Consider the following 23472-nt stretch of genomic DNA (forward strand, 5'->3'; position numbering starts at 1 on the left):
TGACCGCAGTGGTGACGTCTCCCTTATCCCTCACCCCACCAAACGCTGCCCCAGAGCGTTGGTGACAGCCCCGATGGCAGCAGGGTTGTGGCATCACCAGGCAGGAGGGCAGTGGGATGTGAGGAGTCCCCTGGGTTCAGTCCTGCTCTGGGAACCCGGAGCCGAAGGTCTGGATTGCAAAATCCAGTTACTGCCCAGACTCCAGCGTGTCTGGGAAGGGGTGGCCGAGGGCAGGGCTGGCAGGGCAGGGAGGGCAGGGGGGCAGCCCCCAGTGCTGCCGGCTGGTCCAGCTCCAGGATCACACTCCAGGCTCCAGCACAGCCCGTGGCCATCCAGCCTCTCTCTGTTGTGCTTTGCGAGTCTGGGCTTTTAAACACAGGAAAACACGGCAGTGGGATGCAAAAACAACCTTGCAAATGTCCTGCCGGGTCCTACATGACGCTCAGCACGGGGACGAATTCTCGTGGGGCCCTGCAGGGACACGGTGCTGGAGCAAACACTGAACTCTGGGTTGGCCCTCTGGGGATGTGCTGCTGCTGCTTGAACCTGGGTGTCACGCTGGTCTCGGGGCAGTGACACCGTCACCTCTGGCCCCAGCAGCTCCAGGCATCGCCCCCAGGAGCAGAACCCCATTTTCCTGTTGGGGAAACTGAGGCAGGGAGGGGTGGGGGAGGCAGAGGCGTTTCCTGGACAGGCCATGGAGTCAGGCACAGAAGCTCCCTCTTTGCTTTCCTGCCTGGGGGAAGGCGGACAGGCTGGAGAACCCACCCGAGGGACCTGAGCACCCCCCGAAGGGTCCCAACGCCCACCCGAGGGGCCCGAGCACAGCTAAGCCCCATTACTCCCCCCGCAGCTGTGAAATCCCAAATCCAAGGCTGGCCCCGGGAGCCACCACCTCTGCCTGCCCCGCGCCTCTCCCCTCCCGGCTCCGCTCCAGCCTCCAGCAGAAGCTCCCGGAGCGCTGCGGGCGCGGGCGGCCGCGTGTTTGCGCTCCCAGCTTTTTGGTTGTTGTTGTTTTTTGTTTAATTTTGGGCTTTTTTTTTTAAGGAACTGGAAAAGAAAAAAAACCGAAAAGGCAGAAGCCCTGCCCAGAGGCAGCCCCGAGCCCGGCCGGCCCATCGCCGGGGCGGCGGGGCCGGGGGATGCGGGGCGGGCGCGGGGGCGGGCGCGGCGCCCCGCGGGGCCCCAGGTGAGCGCGGCGGGACGGGCGCGGGGCCGCCCCGCACTGAGCCCGCTCCGAGCCCGAACTGAGCCCGCTCCGAGCCCGAACTGAGCCCGCACTGAGCCCGCTCTGAGCCCGCACCGAGCTCGCACCGCCCGCCCCGATGTCCCAGCCCGGCAGCCCCCGGCCGAGCCCCCCGGAGCCGCCCCGCGCAGAGCCGGTCCCGCCGCCAGGTACGGGGGGTCCTGCCCGGGGGAGGGAGCGGAGGGGAGAGAGGGGTGCGCGGCTGGGGGGACACGGGTGGGTGCCTTGGGGGGCACGGGTGGGGAGTTGAGGGGGCGCGGCTGCGGGGAAGGGGCTCTGTGTGTGTGTGTGTGTGTGCACGGGTGGGGGGCTGTGGGTTCACGGGAGGGGGGGTGTAAGTTCACGGGGAGTGGAGGTGTGTGCACGGGTGGGGGGTGCGTGCAGAGCTCCGGGGGTACACGACAAGGGGATGTATAAATACATATGTGTGTGTGTGTACAGGGCTGGGGGGCACGGGTGGGGGGCTGTGGGTTCACGGCTGCGGGTGGGTCTGCACAGCGCCAGGGGTGTGTGGCTGAGGGATAGATACGTGGAGAGGTGTGCACGGATCGGGGGTGTGCAAGGTTTGGGCGTGTGGGTGCTCGGCATGGGGTGCCCCGTGGGGGGGTGCATTGCTGGAGACGGTGTGTGTGCACAGAAGAGGGGAGCATGAGTGTGTGTGCACAGAAGAGGGGAGGATGTGTGTGCGTGGCTGGGGGGCTGTGGGGGGGGAGCAGGGGGTGCGTGACTGGAGGGGTGCATGTAAGCACATTTTGTAGAGGGAGAACATACAGTTGAGTGTATGTGTGTGTGTGAGTGTGAGTGTGAGTGTGCACGGCTGCGTGGAGCTGAGGGTGTGTTGGTGCCCCTGGCAGTGTGTCCATGTCCGTGTTTGTGCGAGTGCAGCAGCTGCCGGGACCCCGCGGGGACTTTGCAGCACAGACTCTCCAGCAGTTTCTGTAGCGGGGCCAAGCACAGGGAGCGAGTCAAACCCCCGCCGAGGGATGGGTGGAGGGGCTGCTCTGCAGCCCCTGGGATGCAGGGGGGCAGGATCAGGCCATGGAGAAGTGGATGGAAAAGTTTGGGGAATCCCTGCATTTTCCACGGGGCAGAGCTGAGCCCCCCGGAGCCCCTCCAGGCTCTGCCCGGGTCGGTGCTCAGTCCCTGCCAAGGCTCACGTGCAGAAACGGCATTAAAAGTCCCAATGAGAGAGAGAAAAGGCAGGAGGCTGTTGGTGATGGTGGGACACGCCGTGGTGTGTCTGTCAGGCCAGACGCAAAAGGGGCCAAACCCTCACCGGGAGCAGCTCCCGCGTGCTCCAAAGGGGCCACGGGGCTGAGGGGCTGCGGGAGCACCGGGCACGGAGAGGGGCAGGATCCAGCACAGCTGGACCAGTCCCGTGTTGGCTTTGGCCCGGAGCACGGCTGGGCCCAAGCTTTGGAGAATACATCCTCTTGTTCTCTTCCCCCCTGCTCTTCCAGCTGGATGCCGCAGGCTCCGCTCCCCGGCTGGGCTCTTGTGCTGCTCTGAGCTGCAGCCGCGTCCCGGGGCCCAGGCAGCTGCAGGGGCTCTGTGGGACTGATTTCCCTGGATTTCCTTCCATTCCCTTTCCTTTCCAGGTGGGAAGTGGTGAACTGTTAGTGCACAGACCCTGTGCAAAAAGCTTTTGCACGGGAACTTGCCTCCAGCCCAGGTCAGGAGGAGTGCTGTGCACGGCTGCTGTGCCATCAGTTGGGGGGTATTTTAAAAAGTAGTTTAAAATTCTGTTGAAAATGCATTGGGAAAATGTTTTTGGAGCTTTTCTGCGTTCCCTGTGGCTGCACAGGAGTGGTGTGTAGGTAGAGTGTGGTTAAACTCCCAGTTGTACTGTTGTCCTGAGCAGGAGTGGTGGGACCCAGCCAAGGTGCCTGGGAGCATCCACGAGCACCCAATTCCATGTTGGAGGTGTAGCACTTCCATCCCAGAGCAGCCCTTAACCCACCCTCCCCTTCCCCAGCTCCTCTGGAGGGGAGTGTGGACCTGATGTATGAACTCAAGCAGAGCTGGACCAACTTTGTCTCCTTTAGACCCCGCTTTGGAGTGTTGGGAGCACAAGGGGGTCTCCAGGACACCCTCAATTTCCGTCTGACCAAGCTCCAGGGGCTAAATTTCATCCCGAGAGAATATCCCTGTCCTGCCTCAGAGGGCAGCTCTGTGGTGGCCCGTCTCGAATCCTTGCTCACACCACTCCTGTCTTTGTCTCCCTCTGTTTTTGGGGATGGCTCTCTGGGCCCGTTCGCTGTCGGGTACAGAGCCCTGATCCCTTGGGCAGCGGCCAGAGGCTCTGTCACGCACCACCGAGCCTGGGAATTTTCTCTCCATTCCCCTTCTGAAGTTTTGCAAACTAGACCAGCTCATTTGGAAACATCAAGGCTCTGGAATAAACAGGGAAACTGAGGTGCCAGGGCGGTTTGGCCCAAGTTAGCACATGATGGGCAGGTCGGGTTGGTTTTGCTGTGCTTGGTGCTCTTTCCCAGCCTGAGCAGAAGCTTATTTCCCCAAGTTTGTTCCCTGGCATCTCTGGAGATGGGCTGGGTGCCATCCCAGTCTCCTCCCACCCAGCAGGGACAGGGACATGGCAAACCAAAGCCTCGAAATAGCCACAGGTAGTTTGCAGAGGAGCCAGGAGAGAAGAGGTGACTGTCTGCCTGGAGGGGATGGGGGGTAATTACTTTTCAGAGGAATTAGCAGAAAACAGGAGGAAAACAGAAAGATTTTTGGCTGAGATTATCCTTCCTTCATGGGGAGGAAGAGGAGGGACAGCAGGGACAGAAGGAGAGGGTCTTTCCTCATGGGGAGCAAACCCATGTAAAGATGGTCGAGGCAAATCCACTTCCAGAAGCAAAACCTACCCCTTGGGTTTGACTCTGCTTATTCTCCCCTCCCTTCCTTCCCTTCCCAGCAGGACATCTACTGCATGAGACCACCACCCCAGCCCCTCCATGTCCCCCTCTATGCCCCCTCTCCGTGCCTGTGTCCCAGCTTGGCCCCTGGCAGCTCCCTGTGTCTTTGCTCGGAGCCAGCCGGGGATGGGACACTCACACGCACTTTTTTCCCTTTAATTCTTTCTGCCTGTTCCCAAGGATTTTGCCCCGAGGTGTAACAGGAGGCCAAAAGCTGTTGTGTGCTCAGCCCTAATAATGCAGCATTCAGACCCAAAATACCAGGGTGTGGGTGCCTGCACGAGGGTCTGTCACCCCCTCGGGGGGCTGAGTCCCGAGCAGGGGGTGCTGGGCAGGAGCTGGTGCCACTGCCAGGCAGGTACCCATTTCTGGGACTGTCCTGCACTGGGACAGGGGTAGGAACAAAGGGACCCCCCTCCATGGTCAAAAGAAAAGGGTCTTTGCTTGTCTTAACACTGATTTAAATGCAGGGTTGCAGAGTTGTACACAGGTACCTTCAAAGTGCAAAAAATCCCCCCTCAAAAGCCCTAAAAGAGACGAAATTATTTTTTTTTTAACCCCAGATAAAAACTTTTTGTGTGAAAGGGTCAATTTCTGCTTTTCTTTCAAAGATTCTTGTCAGCTTGTGAAAACACTTCGTTTGTGTTTTTCCTTTGAACAACAGCAAAACTTTGCAAAAAAAAAAAAAACCCCAAAACAAAACAACAACAACAAAAAACCCCAAATGCCAAACAGAAAAAGGCAGATTCCTGGCTTTTTTCAGTGTCTCTGGGTTCGTGCAAAACAAAGCAGGGCCTTCGGGCTGTGCCGCCCCAGCTCCCACTCCAGCTCCTTATTGAATTTCCTTGGAAAGCTCCTGCTCAAGCCTGGGAGCTGCAGAAACCCAAGCTCTCCTTGGGGTGTTTTCTGGAGTTCTGGTGATCTTCCCCAGAACTCTGCCTTGCCCAGCACAGCCCCCTGTGGGATGGGCACAGCAGCCCCCGGGATGAGCCCCCTCGGTCCCTCCCGCTCTGGCAGCCCCTTCCCATTTCTCCCCCCTCAGGGTGCCAGGTTGTACCAGTGGAAATGAGCTTTTACTTTAGTGCAGTGATGGGGTAATTGGGATTTTTTTTCCCAAAAATTCCAGTCTTCACCCATCTGTGATCTTGAGCTGCCTCGTTGGATTTGCAGACTGGGAAGTGGGCAGGAGCTCTAGGAAGTGTTTTCACCCCAGTCCCATCCTGTGTTGGGGTGGGTGCACAGGAGCTCCAGCTCTGGCTCCTTCCCCCAGGGCAGGACAGGGCTCACCTGGCTGGGCTGCTTTTGGTGCCAGGCTCCATCTCCAGGGGATGTTTCTTTGGGCAAATCCCATTTGTGTGCCTCAGTTTCCCCACCGGTCTGAGCTGTGCCGAGGTTGTTTCCACTCAGAGCTGCAGCTGAGCCCCTGGAAAATACCTGGAGCTCAGGTAACGTGTGATGGGCCCTGGGTTAAAGCCAGGGATGAAAGGGGCTGCAGAAGTGCAAATTATTATCCTCATTAATAACAGTGTCCACCAGCTCCCGTTGATCCGCTCCTCAATTAACTTCCTTTGAGGACTCTTAGCAGGGGGAAAGACACAAATTTTCCCTGGCAGGACCTGTGCTGGTTTAACCCCAGAAGGTTACACAATTACTGGACTGGCTTGGTCCTTAATTACTCTCTCCATAATTTTCCCCAGCACAGCTCCTTGCTCTGTAATTCCCAGAATCTCCTTGGATGTGATAGGCATCTCCTCAGCCGCTTTCCAGGCTTCAGGGATAATTGCTTTTCCTTAAGGACACCCAGGATGTCGCAGGATTTCCTCCTGCATCCTTCCCCCAAGCCAGGCTCCTGTGGTATAGGGTTGTTCCATCCTTTGAGGGGTTGTCCTGCCCCAGGGAGCCCCGAGCTGGCACAGAGCTCCTCACACCCAGTGCAAGTTGTCTCAGTCCCAGGCTGGGTCTCCGTGCTTTTGTTTTCCCATCGTTTTCCACCACTCCTTGGCCCCACGGTGAGTCTGGGAGGTTTTATGTTGCTCTTTGGATGAGGCAGAGCCCAGGCCTGATGCTGGGAGAGGAAAATAAGGAAGAAACCTGGTCCTGCTGGTCCGATTGGTGTCCTGGGAAGTTGTGTTGTCCCCGACCTCCAGTTCAGGCTTAGAGATTCCTTCTTCCCTTGCAGCTCCAGTTCCAAATGCTGCCCTAATATGTATAAAATATATATGTTAAATCTATTCTTACTGCATAAGCTATAGTTCCTCCCCAGTGCTGTGGTGACTGAAGTGCTTCTTGCAGTGATTTTACTTTTTATCTTCCCTGAAATCCCTTCTCGAGGGTCATCCTCACCACCCAGCTCTTGAGTGGGAGCAATTCTTCCATGAATTTGGTTGTTGCCTCCTTGGCAGGAGCTGGTTGGATCAACAAGGACCTTTGGGTGATGGAATTTGTAGGGACACCTTGGCACAGGGTCTGTGCCCCAAACCTGGAGTTGGGGTTTTGTCACTGAGGTCAAACTCCGAACACGGATGGACTGGATGGACACTGGTCCTGACCTGTCTGGCCCAAAATTCCTCCCTTCCTACCCACCCAAGGGCTATAAATAACAGATAACAACAACTCCCAGGCTGCTGAGCTATTTGGGGTTTTGTGGGTTCTTTTGCTTTGTTTTGCTTTTTTGCATTTAGGAAGTAACTTTTCATAGAAACCACTTTTTTTTTTTTTTTTACCGAATTCCTCATTGTCCCAGAACTGAACTGTTTATCCAAAGCACTGCCCAGGTGAGCAGAGAGACACTGGGGCAAAGGGAGGGAAGCAAAGATGTGCTGGGTCTGTCCCAGCTGTGCTCTGGTGCTCTGGGCATCTCTCCCCCTTCCCTTCCCACCCTCCTTTTCCTTTCCCTGAGTGTCACAGAATCTGAGAATGCTTCGGTGCATTAATTTCAGACTGAATGTAAATAAGCCATTTGGATTTTTCCCAGTTGAGCAAACTTTCAAACCAGAATTTTGCTTTCCTCTCCTCCATCCTGGCTCGTGGGATTGGAAGGATTTGCTTCAGTGCCGTCTCTTCTGCACTTGAAACCACTTAATCAGGCTCTAAAATACCCCTGGAATAGGTCAGACAGGCACCTGATTGGGCCAGGCAGAGCATAGGAAAACCAAGAGAGATTACACGCTCATTTTATCTGCATAAAAGAGATTAGAGAGCTCCCAAACCAAATACTGCTGCATGCTGTTCATGGCAAACACCTCCCTAGACCGTCTCTGTTTGTGTCTCCGGCCAACATTACCTGGTCCCTGTCCAGCCATTCCCAAGGGATTGAAGGGAGAGAGCAGGGGGGGACAGGAGGCTCTCCTGGGCAGGAGTCACATCCCATGGCATCAGACCTGGATGCTCCTCAAGAGCTCAGACGTGGATCCAGATGTGCTGGGACCCTTCTCCCTCCCTTCTGGTTGACACCACCTAAGGCAAACATCTGCCTTGCCAAAGAGGTGGGATTTGCTTCCACTCTCCCCAGCCCCAGCCTGTTTTCAGCTCCGTGTGTTGGAGGCATTTTCCCTCCCGTACTGTGTCTCTCTGGCCTTGGGCAGCAGGGATGGGGAAAGTGCCATGCTGGGAATGTGTGGCTGTGCTGCCTGTGGTGTGGCTCCTGTTTATGCTCTGCCCCATCCCAGCTCCCACCAGCTGCTGACACAATGCAGTTGCCTTTTGTTTGTCCAGCTCTTTGGGAATGGTTACCTCAGTCCTGCAAGCTCATCAGGACCTCAGTGTGCTTCCCACCCAAAGCACAAAGTGCTTTTTCCCCTGGTCAGGACCACGGGGGTGGCCCCAGAAGCTCCTGCAGACACTGGTCATGTGGAGAGGGTCCTTCCTGCAGCCATCACTCCCAGAGGGATGTCTGGACTTGGCAGGAATATTGCAGCAATGAAACCCTCCAGCTTTAATTTTTCCCTCCTCCCTCCTCTTTTCTCACCCTCTTGGTGGACTTTGGAGCTGACTGATGTCTTGGGCCTTTCCTGACGGCTGGATTTGGACTTTGGAAATGGGGAGAACAGTCAGAAAACCAGATCCATGTGCGTGTCCTGGGCTTGGCAACCAGGAGGCAAAAGAAAGTAGTGCCATGTCTATCGCTCCCCTAATCTTTTGTACCTTGGGGCAATGCTGTGATTTATTGAAGCTGGGCTTATTATTTTTAAATGCCTTATTAGCTCTGTTCCCATGAACAAGACGCCGGAGTCGCCCTCCCTGTGCCACGTCACCCTCACGTCTCCCTCCTGTTGTACAAGAGGTGGTGCAGAATGGGGGAGTGGAGACCCAGACCCTCATCTGTGATGGGCATTTATCCCACCCAGGAAGGGTCTGGGGGTGCAGCTGCCTTGGGGGTGCAGATGAGGAAAGGGATGGATGGCCCATCCTGAGGGCCATCTCTCCTTAGGGCTTTGCCTGGGCTTGTGGTTGGTTTCAAACCTGAGGGATTCAGGTCAAGCCTGGTCTGGCAGCAGGGGAGGGAGGGAGCCAGACCCTGCCCTGTTGGAAACTGGGAGAGGGGACCCCAGGGGGGCCTTGTCTTGGCAGGGCACCCCTGGAGAAGGGGCTGGGGGGGATTTAAAGGAGGAGAGGGAGCCAGGAGCTGTGGGATGAGCCTGTGCCAGTGCTGGGGGTCTGTCTGTCCATCTCTCCCTGTGTCAGCAGAGGTGATGCCTCCTCTTGGGTGCAAAAGGCAGACTTGGTCTGCCCATGGCCCTGCAGCAGCAGGGATGTGAGGCTGTGCAAGGCAGGGAAGGACCAGCTTCCCCAAATTTCTTTCCTGTCTATTTTTGTCTCTCTCCTGGCCACCTTGTTCCCGTGGGAGTTAATTTAATTGCCACCTCCCCCCCTGCATCTCTGTGGTTGTGTGTGAGACCTTGTGCAGGGTAATTACATGTGTGAGGTGGACAGGGCAGAAACGAGCCCTGTCTCCATCCCGGAGCAGCACACTGGGCATCCACATGGATCCAGACAGCCACTGCTGGGCTTTCCCTCAGAGCTCAGGGTCTCAACAGGCTGTCCTTGTCCTCATCCCCCTGGAACAGGCACAGAGAGGGCAAGGGATGTGATGGAAGCAGCACAGAGTGGCCACGGCAGGGGCAGGGATCAGCTGGAGCTCTCCCTGTGCCAGCCCCTGTCCCGCTGCAGCACCTGATTTTCCAGCTCTTTTTCCTAGTGTAAAATCACTGACCTGCAGGGAAGGGGATCTGGTGGTGATGGGGCTGCCCTGGGCTGCCCTGGGCAGCCCCAGAATCTGGGCTGTGGATTTTTAAGCCCTGGACTTCTCACAGCAGAACCCAGAGCAGCTCAGATCCCTTCCCAGGGACCTCGGGGGAGCATCACCTCCATGCTCTGTGCTGGGCACCTCTGGCTCAGGGCTTCATCCAGAGCTCCTCAGCCATCAGGGATCCATGTCTAGCTCTAACAGGCATTAGATCACGTCTGACTCAGGCTGGTCCAGGTCGGGACATGGCAGAGGCCGTGGATGCAGCAGCGTGTGGGAATTATTCATCCCCACACCTCACCCATACACTGTGGGTAGATGGCAGCTCTCTTCACCTCTCTGTTTTGCCCCGGGCTTCCCAGAGGCATGGGAACAACTTTTCTCCTGTCTGGGACTCACGTGCTCACACTCTCCAGCCAACACTGCCGTGTGAAATTCAGGTGGAGCCGCTGGATTTCCCTCGGCTGAGCCCCAAAATCACCCCACCTGTGAGAGCTGCGAGCAGGGCTCTGCTGGGATGAGCTTTCCTTCCCAGCAAACCCCCTGTCACAGGAGCTGTGCACCCCAGGCTGGATCAGCACCCTGGGGAGGGCAGAGAGGGTGGTCCTGTGGGGAAACTGGGGTGTGTGGGGTGTTGTGGAGCATCAGTCCAGACAGGCTGCAGCCCCTCTGCAGCTCCTGCTGACCCCGGGGTGCAGAGGAAGCCTCTCCCTCCCTCGTTATACTCCTGATTCCCCTTGTGAGCTCTGCCCACCTTCCTCCCTGGCTCCGTGTAGGACCCTCATCAGATGGAGGATAATGAATTGTCCCAGGTCTCTCTCCCCCTGCCCCCCCCGCCCCTGCCTGCCTGTGTGTGGGACCTCTTGTTATAGCCGAGGAAATTATGGGTCTCTGCTCTCCCTCCCTTCGCCCAGGCTATAATTTAGTTTTATATAAAGTGTGGTCCAGCCCCTGTTGTGCAAGAGGTTGCTATTCCAGGGGATGGGGACAGGGATGGGGCAGCAAGGAGGGTGGGTGGGGGACTGCAGCATTGCACTGAGCCCCCCTGGACACCCCACAGTTCCCCTGGACATCCCACATCCCCCATGGAAACCCACCATGAGGGGCAGAAAGCTCCCAACCTACAGCACTGGGCTCTGCTGAAGGGGGTTGTGGGTTTCTGCAAGGAGGTGTGTGGCATCAGAATTGATCCCATGGGGAATAACTCGTCTCCTTTTGGGTTTTACTTGCCCCATCGAGGGGTCCTGCAGTGGCTGCCCCTGTCCCAGAGTGCAGGAAGATGAGGGGAGGTGGCAGCCAGCTCCCACAGGGAAGACAGTGGCCCTTTCATGGGAAGGGGGATGAAAAATCCAGCTTGAACCGCTGAGTGTAACCAGATCCCTTGGCTTTTTGGAGAAGGAATGTGGGACCTCAGGAGAGTTTTTGGGATGGTGCTGCTGAGCTGCTGGCGCTGCACGAGGTGAGCAGCTGCAGAGTGGTGCAGCCTCCACGGCCATCCCGAGCAGCCCCAAATCCCTTGTGGTGCTCCAGCTCTTCCCCCCGCACTGTGTGCAACAGGGGCAGCTGGATTTGGCTTGGGAGTCAGAGCCCAGACGCCCTGCCCGGTGCTGATTGCAGAGTGTGGGGATGTGCTGTGGGTCCCTGTGGTTTGGGTGACCCCAGGGGCTCAGCTCCAGCCCCGTTTCTCTTGCAGAGGCCGGGGAGCCCTCACGCCCTTCGCCCAGGCCGATTCCAGCGGCGCCGTCGGCAGAGCCCCGGACACCCACCCGCCCCACGGTGCAGAGGAAGGAGAAACCCCTGGAAGATGAGGAGTCCCCAAAAGTCCTGACGAAGAGCCCCCGGGCCGAGCTCGCAGGCGCTCCCAAAGCTGTGACATGTGAGTGTTTCCCTCGTGGCAGCTCCGGCCACCTCCAGGTGCCAGTGCCTTGGGCTGCTGCCGCCTCATCAGGAGCAGGGCGCGTTAAAAAGGAGGGCAGAGGTGGGAATCCATCTCCTCCTCGCTTTGTTCCTCCCCACATCAAAGCAAAAGGCTTAAGCTGAGCGTGAGTCAGCTGGAGTGGGGAAAGTGAAGGGCGGCATCCGGGATGGCTCCGGCTCTCCTGCCTGTGGGCCCGGCTGGAGGGGCAGGAGGGGGGGCAGCTGGAGGAGCTCTCGGTGGTGTTGGGGTCCCCTGGGATGCCATAGTGGGAAGAGGGATCAGCCCCCCAGGGAAGGAGCTGGCTGCTCTATGGAACATCCCCCACAGCCACAGGGGGAGAGAGGAGACCCCCGGCAGAACAGCCCCGTGGGCGCTGCCGCGGGACAGGAGCACAGCAGCCACTTTGCTGGAGCAAAGGGAGATGCCTCCCCCCGGGACAGCTCTTGCCTTGGCGAGTCCAGGGCAAGGGTGAGGCTGGTGCAAATCCCGGGCGAGCCGGGCTGGCTGCTCGGAGGAGCTGGTTTTGCCGGAGGCGGATGTGAGGCCAGGCAGTACCTCCCCAAATCTGCTACCGCAGCCCTGCCTGTCCCCTCCCCATGAGAAACACCGTGCTGGGGAAGGGGCAGGGGTGGGGGCCCTCGATCCATTTGCCGTCGCAGGGGTGGGAAGGCAGAGCTGGCAGATGTGGAAGGCCACGGGCCAGGCGCTCCTGGAGTCCCGCTGTCCATCCTTTCCCTGGCCCCCAGCCTGGATCCGAGGGTTTCGCTCCCGGGCTGCCCCGTAGGCACAGCCAGTCCCCTTCTGTTGGATGCGAGAGCGCAGCTTTCCCTTCCAGGGGGAGTAAAGTGGACGGATGCTTCCCAACGGGACGAGGGAGGGTGGGAACGAGGTTGCACACCGCAAAGAGCGGGCAGGCGGGGTGGGAAGGGGAGGGGACGGCGGAACCCGGGCGCTCCCGAGGGCTACGTGGAGCGAGGAGAGCGCACGTTTCCTCCAGCAGAGTTTGAGCCCTTGCGAAGCATCTGGGAGCTGGGCCGGCTGCCCACAGACATTCTGCACGTCTGAGTCACTGCACAGCCGCTGCACCCCGCGGGCCTGCACAGCCCCCTCCCCAGCCCCCCCCGGGCACCCCCTGGACCCCGGGGCTGGCAGGCACCACCTCGGTGGGAAACCCCAAGCGAGCACCCAGGAGGGTTTTGGTCGTTGAAGATCCACAGGCAGGCTGTTCCGCCCAAAATCCTGATTTCCCACCGTGGTGCTGGTGGGTGGCTGCAGTGGGGGCTGTCAGGTGGGCTGGTCCCCCCCACTCCTGCCCTGACACCCATGTTGCTGGGGAGCACCACACTGCTGAGCTCGGGTTCAAAGTGTCTCTTTTAGAAGAGCTTTGGGCTCCTGTGAGTTGAAGGCTCTCCTAAAAAATGGAAGCTATTTTCCCTAACTTAGAGGGGGGGGATTCCTGGCTGCCTTTGGCTGCCACTCTCCAGAGCCAGAGCGTGATTTTGATTTACAAACAGTTTAATCTGAGGAATGCAGTGAAATGGGGAGCGCCAAGGCGAGCGAGTTGCATCCTGCTGCAATCCCAGAGAACCCGGCTGCTGTTGGACACTGCTGGGCTGCTGCTGCTGCTGCTGCTGCTGGGTCCCTGCAGGCTCAGCCCCTGCCCGGGTCCCTGCTGGCCCATCACAGCTCTGGGCAGCCCCAGGCACTGTGGTTCATCCTTGGTGCCACTTGGTGCCAGCTCGGTGGAAGCACCAGGGCACAGGCAGGTGAGGGCACTGGAGAAGGGTGAATGGGAAGTCAACACCATGTGAGGTTTTTTAGGGAGGGGGCACAATTCCCATTTTATCCAAGACCTGTTTTCCATGTCTCCAGTCTGCTCTTCTTCCATCTCTCCTGCTTCCAGCCCACTCTTCCCGCTCAGCCCTGGTTATTTTAAGTTCCCTTCCCAGCGTGTGTCAAAGACCAAGCCCCTGGTTAAACCTCCCTCTGCAGCCCAAGTCCAGCTCAGCCTGGCAGAGCCAGGCTCCAGGACCATCCACTTGTGTTTTTCACCTCCACCTGTTTTATTTTCGTGGGTGCAGGACAGGGCCCGTCTGTGCCCACCCCACCCCTGCGTCCCCCTGTGCCCTGCACAGAAAGCAGCTCCTGTTCCCCAGTGCCAGAGGTGCCTTTGCCCTCGAGCCTCTTGCCTGAATCATCCCTTGTTTACTGCCACGGGAGAGCAAAAGCAAAGTTTGGCCAAAGCACCATCACACAGGATTTTATTTGTGGCTTCCACTGGCATTGCTGTGGGGGGTGATGGATGCTGGAACCTCCTCCCTTGTGCTGGTTCCCAGTCCTCTCCCATGGATTTGTGGGGACAGGACACAGCACTGGGCAGGAGCGAAGGGCTGAGCCACAGCACTGGCTCTGGCAGGACACAGGGCACTGGCTCTGGCAGTGTCCCAGCAGGACACAGGGCACTGGCTCTGGCAGGACACAGGGCACTGGGTCTGGCAGTGTCCTGGCAGGACATGGGGCTGTGGCCGCTCACGGCTGCAGCGTGCGAGGCTGGAGGGAGGCACAGACAGAGCAGAGAGTTATTTTCCTCCTCCTGCAGGGAAGTTCAGCCAGAGGTTGGGGAGACCTTTAGTGAAGCAGCCAGTTCCCGCAGCCCCGGAGAGATGAGCACTCCGGCTCTCCAGTGGTGCTTCATCTCCTCCGGCTCTGCCGAGGATGGTGGGGACAGCCAGGAGCTCTGTCTGGCAGCCTCGGTGGCTTCATCCCTCCTGCCTGTGCCGGCAGTGCTGGGATCCCGGGAGACCTCCTTCTCCTTCTCCTCCTCCTCCTCCTCCTCCTCCTCCTCCTCCTCCTCCTCCGGGTGCTCTGCTGAGTTTCAGCAGTTGCAGCACGTCCTTCACAAAAAAATCTCTACTTCTTGCTCTTTCTTCATCCCTTCCTCTTTTGGAGCCTCTGCCTCCTTCCCTGCAGCCACCTCTTCTTCTCCATCTCCTTTTCCATCTCCATCCTCTTGGACCATCCACCTTTTAGCATCACTTCCCAGCCACGCTGGGGACCAGGTGTGGTGACAGGGGACCAGGCCCGTGTTTCTCCTCGGTGGAGCACTACAGGAGGGCTCGGGGGGTAACGTGCTGCTCTGCCCCCCAGGCCAGCCCCAGGTGAGACCAGCCCTGCAGCCCCCCGGCCCCTGCACCCACCTCCTGCAGAACGGCGCCGGGCGGGGGCCGGACCCGGGCGGTGCCAACGGGGACGCGGGGAACGGGCTCTTCCGGCCCCTCCCCAGCACGAAACCTCACCGAAAGCTGCAGCCGCACCACTCCATCAACAGCCAGAGCAGCAAGAAGAGCAAGGGCAGCTCCAAGTCGGCCTCTTCCCACATCCCTATTGAGGCCCAAGAAGGTACCAGCTCTCCCCGGGGGGTCCCCTTCCAGCCGTTTTCCAGCCCTTCTTCCCTTGGGGTCTCTCGTGCAGCATCCTTTCAGCCCATCGGGACCCCTGGAGCTGAGAACCAGCCGAGCTCCCCTCCTGGCAGCCTCTGTAGGGTGGGTGCTGAGTGGGGCCATCTCCTGTCCTCCAAAATTGGTCTCTCTTGAGGCCTGGGCATGTCCCTAGGTGTTGAGGGAGGACCCTGGGGCAGTGCCTGGCCCTCAGACCTACTTCCCATCCCTTCCTTTAATTCCTGAGGGAGGATTCCCACCCTCACAGTGCTCCCCGGGCATCCATCCGTGCCGGGTGCTGCCTCACCCATCCACGCCCATCCCCTCATCCGCTCTCTGGCCGTTCCTGCCCAGATTGCTGCGTCCACTGCATCCTCTCCTGCCTCTTCTGCGAGTTCCTGACCCTCTGCAACATCGTTCTGGACTGTGCCACCTGCGGCTCCTGCACCTCCGAGGACTCCTGCATCTGCTGCTGCTGCTGCAACTCGGGCGAGTGCGCGGACTGCGACCTGCCCTGCGACATGGACTGCGGCATCATCGACGCCTGCTGCGAGTCCGCCGACTGCCTGGAGATCTGCATGGAGTGCTGCGGGCTCTGCTTCTCCTCCTGAGGGGCTGCTCGGCGGGGGGACCTGCGCTGGGACCCCCCCAGCACCCCCCGCAGCGGGTGAGGGTCCCCGAGCCGCTGGGAAACGCTGAAGGACAGAGCCTGGTGAAGGAGGAGAGCACGTCCCCCACTGCAAACCTCATCCCCGGAGCTGGTGAGCCGGACCTGGATCCTGCCTGGGGAAGGGTGAATCCGTAGGGCCACGGGGACTCCAGGGGTGGTGGCATCCTCTCATGCTCTACCTCCTCCCCACACGGGCCGGTTCGTGAAGCACCTCCTGCCACCTGAGCCGAGAGCAGGAGCGCCCGTCCCGCAGAGCCCCCGGGTGCCACCCCAGGTCCTGGCCTTGGGGACAGCCTGTCCTGCTGCCACCACCCGGGGCTGCCCCAGGACAGTGCTCCAGGTGCACGGGGGGCTGACATGGGGGGGCACAGAGCAACCCCTTCCCCCCAGGACACCTCCAGGGCTGGTGCTGCACAGAGCCCTGCTCCCCACCGGGACCCCCAGTGCTGCTGGAGCCTCCAGCCAGGCACGGGGTCCCGTGCTGGGGACACCTCCTGCCAACCCCCCCTCGGTGCTGAGACCGGCAGCCAAGTGCAATACAGGCAGCCCGTCCCCTTCTGGGAAGAAGCTTTTCCTGCACCAGCCCCTGCAGTGGGATCGAAGCTGGGGCTGGGGAGACCCTGGAGCTGTGCCAAGCTGTTCCTGACCCCCCTGTGTCCCGGGGCTGGTGGGGCAGGGTGGCTCAGTTGGTGCCCAATGACCCCCATCAGTTGTTGTCCCCATCCCACCGTCCTGGGGGGAGGGATCTTGGCTGGGTGGGGGTGGCAGATACCCAATGAAGGGCTGGGGAAACAGGGAAGGAACTGTCACGGTATTTTATTTTTTTTTGTCCTTTTTGTTTGTTACTGTAAATAAAGGTCTTTCTTCATTTCTGACCGACAGTTGCCCCACCACATGCTCTGCAGGGCACTCCCTGGGGACAGCTCTGTGTCCCCCATCTCTGTGCCTGTGCCCCATCCTATTCCCAGCTGCAGGGGAGCCTTGGGCCCTGGGGACATGGGACAGGTCAGGACAGCCCCAGGGTGCTCCTGCTTTGGTCCTTGTGCCAGAAGGGAAAATGTGAGAGGACTCTCTGTCCTTCACTCCAGGGAACAGGTTGAGGTCCTGGAGCGCCCCAGCTCCCCTGGGACAAACCCTGGCCCTGTTGTCCCACTGTCGTTCCCTGCTCCTTCCCTGCTCCTTTCAGGCTCCTGAGCTGCTTCACCAGACCCAGGGCACAAATTCCCTAAAGGAGACAATAAATCACATGAATTCCTGGTCGAAGGGCTGAGGCTGCCCAGGGTTGGCATGAGGCTATGGGAGCTGGCAGCCCTTGGAATGTGGGTGGCTTTGGCCACTCCTGCTGCCACCCATCATGTCCCAGCCCAGTGTGGGACCATCAGCCATGCTGTGCCAGGCCATGTGGGTCAGGGACCACAGCCCCACACCAGGGTCTCGCTGCCCCTGGGGGGCTCAGCTGGCCCAGCTCAGCTGCTGCCTGGGCTGAAGTTGAACGAGGAGGGAAAAATACTTAAAAATCAGGGCCAAATGGGTCAGTTGGTCACGGTGACATGGGCTGGTTTGGGATCTGGGCTCTCTGCCCTCCGGCGCTGCCGCTCAGCCGGGAAACCTATTTTTAGTGGTGAGCGAAGGGCGGTCGGAGCCGGCAGGGTGCAAGTGCACAGAGGGGAAGAGGCTGGGGCAGGCAGCCTTCCTCCACCCCACACACCCCGGGGAGGGCTCGGCGTGCTGGACTGAGGCTTTATCTCTCACTAAAGGAGTGAGGGGCCAGGGGATGGGATGCACATCACTGCCCACCCTGGGGTGGACAGGATCGGGGCCCCATGCAGCACTCGCAGGGTCGGTGGGAGCTTTTCCACGGGCTCTGGCTGAGGCTCTGCTCCAAACTGTTTGCATCCTTGGCAAGGAGGGATGGAGGCGCTGGCCTTCCCCAGCCTGGCCTCACTTGTGCTGCTAATTAGGGAAGTTGGGGCTGGCAGGGCTGCTCCCACCAGCCACGGCACTGCCGGAGTCGCTTAATGGGGAACAGATTCCCCTGGTGTGGGAGGGCCCTGCGGGCTGGCCCTGCTGGTGTCCCACGTGGGTTGGGGGTCTCACACACCCTGTACACTCCAAGCACTCAGCTGCTCTCCCCCCCCGCTCCCCCTCATTGCTCCAGCCCTTCTAGTGCTGCTCCCAAGGGTCCAGGTCCCTGTCCCGAGCAGGGGGTGGGGGGCAGAGCCGGGCTTGTCGCAGAGATGATGTTCTGCTCGATGGATGTGATGTTCTGCCCGATGGATGTGATGTTCTGCCCGATGGATGTGATGCTCACGCCTACGAATGTACTGCAGTGAGAGCTGCTGCACTGAAAAAATGCAAATAAAGAGCAGTAAGCAGTGCAGGGCTACCCAAAAACTCTGATCAACGCTGCAGTGCTGCTCTGCAAACCCACCCTGAGAGAGGTCCCACCTTCTCCATCAGCGCTTCAGGGCTGGGTGTTGGAAGGGGCAAAGACAGATTTATTTCAGCCCTGACTCCAAACCTGAGGCACATCCACTGCCCTGAGCAGTGCTGGTTGCTCTGCTCGTGTCCCAGGTGCTCCTGAAAATCACAGGGATGGTCCTGGGATGTGGGAATGATGGATCAGAGCAGGGAACGATGGACCAGAGCAACTCAAGTCCCTGAAAGGGCTTGAAAAGCCAAGTGGAAGCCCTCCTTTAATGCAAGCTGATGTTGGCCATCCAGGTTGCAAAGCATCAGGGAAGGCAAGAGTTAAACTCTCCTGCCTGGGAATTAATTAACAACAGATGTGCTCTGGTTTAACTAATTACTCTCCTGCCAGCACTTGGTTTTTACGGTTCTCTCAGAGCTGGGGCTGGACCACTGTGCCCATGCACATGCTGGCCCTGCAGGCTGGGCTTTCCTGGGCACCCTGGGGTTCCCTGCCTGCCTTCCCCAGCCTGGCTGGCCCCATGTTTGCTGTCTTAGGTGAAACAATTCAGTGAAATGGGCTAAAATTCCTCAAAAGATGCAGTCACCTAAATTAGCCTCGCTGTGTTTCAGGCACTCGGTGCAGGGTCCCCCCAGTGCCACAAGGCTGTTCCCCAGGATGGTCAGAGCCTGATCCCAGCTGGCCAGCAGTGTTTCCTTCTCCCATATTCCCCTGCTGGTGATTCATTATGGATGGCACACTGGGGGTGTTCATGATGGGAGCTCATTGTCTAATTGCTAATGGGCTGCCAGGGCTGCAGCCAGTGCAGAGCAAGATGTGCCACTCGAGGCTTGGAAAGTCTGCAGGAGCCGTGGCAGGCAGGTGAGGAACCCTCGGGTTTCAGGGCTGGCCCATCCCAGTGCTGCAGGAGCTGGATGGTGCTCACGGGATGAGCCCCACGTCCAGCACTTGGCTGCTCCTTCAGTGGGGACGGCTTTCAGCAGCCTGGGCTATTTCTGTCCTCAATCACGATCAATAAAGCAAGAGAGGGTTTTTATTTTCCACTCCAAATACTTTCTCCATCCTGTTTCCTCCCGGTTCACACGGCAGACTGGGGTGCGCTCCAGCAAGGAGGCCCACAAAGCCATTTCCTCCTCCTCCTCCTCCTCCTCCTCCTCCTCCTCCCAGTTGCTGCAGCCCCCACTTCTGCTCCCACTCCTGCTCCTACCCCATCCCTGTGCAGCCCCAACAGTCCCCTCTAATTCCCAGCAATCCAAGGGGCAGGTTTAGCAGGAAGATGAGGGAAAGGCATCACACACGTGTGCACACACACACACACACACACTCACACACCAAAGAAAACACTTCCAGAGCCAAAGGGAAAAAAATAAAACCAGGACTTTGGAATACAGAGCAGCTCATGTAATCCCAGGTTCTGCTGGATGGGGGACGGGCCGAGGGGAGACGACTGCAGTCTATTAAACTTCCTTTGAGAACCCGCCAGACTGACAACAGCTGGAAGGAATTAACATTTCGGGTCCACCAGCTCCTCTCCTCACTTTCACCCTTCCCCAAAAACCAACTTGAGGCCAGAGGCCCAGCAGCATCACTTTTTTCCACTCCTTGGTGTCCCACAGTCTCTGGCCAGAGCTGATCTCTTTAATCCTGAACCTGCCAGAAGCGTGAGCATCTGCTGAATGAAAAATCCAGTGCCTGTGCTGGCACAAGCCCCCAGTCTGGATCCTGTGTGTCCTACAGGACTGGGACCAAGGTGTGGTGTCACAACAGCTCTGTAAGGTGGCTTTGAGCCATCTGGCACCTCTCAGCCTCCTGCACGAGAGCAGCACTGCCAAGGAAGGGAAAAATACCCCGGTAGGGGAGGGAAGGGGCAGGAAGGGTTTGCTTGGCCCGGGTTTGCTGTCGCTTCGTGGTGGGGGGAGCGGGGTGGGACAGGTCGGGGCTGCTGTCACCAGCAGAGCTTACCCAGAGCTGGGGTATCTCGAGGGGAGGGGGTGCAGGAGCGCCCTGGGCTCGGTGAGAGCTGAAGCAGTGCAGAGCTGGCACATGCCGGGGGTTTGGCTGCCAAAGGGCAATTTGCCTGGAAGCGCCGGCTCCTCCAGCCGGGCTCGGGGGCTGGGACCCGAGCAGAGCCCAGAGATCCCCACGTTCTGCCTCGCTACCAAGTTGGAGAAGGAAAATGCTGGAGTGCTCGTGTTAACCCTCTCCTGGAGCCTGGGAGGGGGGTGGGGAGAAGCCCAGCCAGCCCCTCACCCTTATACACTGCCAGAGACCTGGGCAACGAGGGCAGGAGAGGAGGTTTGTCCCCAACAACAGCAGGGACAAAGTCAGGATGCACAGGACAGCCAGACCCGTGTCCATACCCACATATACACCAACAGGGACATGGATCCAGGGACCCCACTGGATTTAATGCTGTGCCTTCAGCTCCTGCCCAAAGGGAGGTGGAATCCCAGGCTCAGGAGAGCTGGACAGACACTGTGAGCCCCTTGCTGGGTGCCGGGCCCCCTGTGCCTGCAGAGCAGCGGCCTGAACCAAGAACCATCACCAAGAAAACAGATCAGCTTAATTTTGCTTTTATTACAGCATTTATTGTTTCACCGAGGCATTTCTCAAGCCTTAACACACTCCCTGTTTCACCTACAGAGCTGCCACAAACCCCACCAGCTCGAGCATCTCCTTTTTTTCCTGCTACAACAGCCTTTTGAGTGGCTCTTGAGCGTCGCCTGGTCCCTCCTGGCCAGGAGGTGCCAGGGGCTGGCCCAGGACCCCGCGGCACAGCCGTACCTGCCCGTCGGGCGAGCAGAGCCTTCCCCGCACGGCTCCTCAGGAAGAGGTGCCTCCAAACCCAAATAGTGATTTCCTGCTGCAGCCGGGGGAGTTGTTTTCTTTAAAACTGCAGCTGAAACTGGAGAGGGGCTGGAGTTTGCCGAAATATCTGGGAGCTGGGGGGGAGCTGCGGTGCCCGCAGCCAACACACACACCCCGCACGCACCCGCCGGGGGTGCCAACATTTGAAAGCCATTAACGGGGATATTTGGGGAGGAAAAATTCGGGCCCTGCCTTTAACCCCACACAGAACAGCCCCGGTGAGTTATGGGGTGAAAAAAGTGGCACCATTTCTCCACGATTATTTTATATATTATGTATATTGTATAATATATATAATATTTGTGTTTAATATATAAAGTGTAATATATGTAATATATATTGAAAAATATATATATAAAAAGGCACATACACACACATATATATGCATGTGTATATAGACACATACCTAGACACACACATACACACATATATATATACACACAAATATTTTTGGGCATTCATTCTTCTGTATATATTCTTTTCTATGCTTACCTTAGTAGTACTATATCTGCACTTATATATAGATTTATTAATATATATTTTACACCAAAAAATATTTTTCTATGCTCACCCCAGTGGTATTACACATATATATATATACACACACATATATATGTACATATATATATATAGAAAAATACATATATATGGACATATATATAAATACATATATGTGCATATATATAAAAATACATATATATGGACATATATATATATATAAATACATATATAAATACATATATATGGACATATATATATATAAAAATACATATATATGGACATAGATGTATGGTTGTACTTAATGATCCTAGAGGTCTTTTCCACTGTTGATAATGGTAACGATTCTATTTTGCACTAATACTTATTTTTCTATACTTTCTCCAGTGACACTGTCTGCATTTTGGTGCTAGATATAAATTTATTTATATAGATTTGCACACACACACACACATATGTATATATATTTTGCACAAATACGTATTTTTCTGTAGTTGCCCTGGTGGCACTATATATATATAAATATATAAATATATAAATATATAAATATATAAATATATAAATATATAAATATATAAATATATAAATATATAATATATAAATATATAAATATATAAATATATAAATATATATATGTGTGTGTGTGCGTGTGTGTATTTATATGTATTTTTTATAGAGAGATTTGCACATATATATGTATGGTTGGACTTGATTATCTTCAAGGTCTTTTTAATGAGTCTATGACTCTAACAATTCTATAGTATTTCACACAAATCTATTTTATTTTATGCTCAGCCCGCTGGTACTATATGTTTTATATATCCATTATTATACATATATTATTATCTATATTTTTATCTACTGTTTTCTATTTTTCTATTTTTATTTTGAAGTTATTAATTGAAGATACATGTTGTTATATCTCTATTGTCCTGGCCCCAGGGACACTCTGCTCTCCGTTGTTGTCTCAGGCTCCAGCCCTGGGCGGGCTCTGGGATTCGTTTCCCTGCGGATGGGTTTCCCCTCGGTGCCAGGGCTGGGCTTCCCATGGAAAGCTGAACCTCCTGCCCCATTCCAGGGCTCGGCAGCCCCTCGGCGGCCCGGGAGCTGCCATGTGGAGCTCGTTATTTGCTGGCACGGCTGGAGGGATCCTGGTGGCTCCCAGCAGGTCCTGGCTCCATTTCCACCCCAGCCCCGTTGGTTTCCAAGCTCGTTAGTGCCTGAGCCCCTTCCTGGCCACGGGCACTGAAGGATTTTTTCGTGTAGGGCTCTTTAAAGTGCCTCAATCCATAAGTCCCCTGAGTCCTCATCACACGAGACACCCCAGAAAGTGCCTTTAAAGAATCCCCCTGGTTGCTGGGTGTCTTGCTGTGGTGCCCCTTCCCACCTCAAAGGGCAGACGTGCCCCTCGTGTCTGCTTTGGGTGTTTGGCTCAGGATTTTGGCAGCACGGAGGGGACTCCTGTGGCCCCCACGTGCCGGGTGTGTGGCCCCTCGGCTCTCTGGCTGTTTCCCGGGTGTGCTGCTCCCTGCAGGGAGTCCTTGGGGCTCCCAAAGCCCTGTGGTCGTGCCCAGCCTCCTCCCAGGGAGCTGCTCTCCCCTCTCCACACACCCTCCGGGCAGTGGAGCCGCTCACAAATGGCTTCCAGATGTTGGGAGCAAGCGGCTCCTGGAGGAGCTGGAGCTCAGGAGCCCCGGGCACATTCCTCAGGTCCATCCCGACCCCAAAAAACGCCCCGTGCATGCAGCTGGGCTGTCAGCTGTGGCAGTGTGGCTCTCCGGGCAGCTCCCGGAGCACAGCCCTTGGCCCTCCACGCTGTCGCCCTTGAACGCCCTCCTTGCCCAAGGTGTGAAGTCCTTCGGATGCTCCCACCTGGCTGATCCCAAATCGCTGCGATCCTCGGCAATTTTATCGGCTGGATGCTGCCCTCTAGTGAAGGCACGACCAGCGCTCCCAGTCTCACTGGGCCCAGTTGCCCAACAGCCCTCGAGCCCCTGGTTTGCCCCTCCATCGGAAAATCCGGACACGAGGATCACGTTTTTATTTCGGGAGTGCTCAGCGGCTGCACCTCATGCAGAGACACCCATCACACCGGCAAAGATTTAACACAGCTTGATCTGCAGCAGTTCTCTTAAAAAAAAATTTAAAAAATTATTCTAAGAGAGATTTAAAGGGATGCCAGAGGCTGCATTGGCTCCAAGCTCCCTTGCCCTGGCTCAGTGAGACCCCCAGACTGGA

At 57.2% G+C, this 23472-nt stretch overlaps 1 protein-coding gene across 1 annotated transcript; it reads left to right on the top strand.

The window, feature by feature from the left end:
• The first annotated feature begins 1254 nt into the window (after window positions 1–1254).
• Window positions 1255–16312, top strand: MDFI (MyoD family inhibitor). Its single transcript, XM_051808507.1, has 4 exons — window positions 1255–1395; window positions 11106–11288; window positions 14478–14729; window positions 15122–16312. Exons 1-4 carry the CDS (start codon window positions 1326–1328, stop codon window positions 15376–15378), a joined length of 762 nt encoding a protein of 253 aa, XP_051664467.1. The 5' UTR covers window positions 1255–1325; the 3' UTR covers window positions 15379–16312.
• The last annotated feature ends 7160 nt before the right edge of the window (window positions 16313–23472 follow it).

Source organism: Manacus candei, unplaced genomic scaffold (assembly GCF_025592945.1).
Source record: "Manacus candei isolate 608988 ecotype Guabito, Panama unplaced genomic scaffold, ASM2559294v1 h1tg000073l, whole genome shotgun sequence".
NCBI classification, from domain to species: Eukaryota; Metazoa; Chordata; class Aves; order Passeriformes; family Pipridae; genus Manacus; species Manacus candei.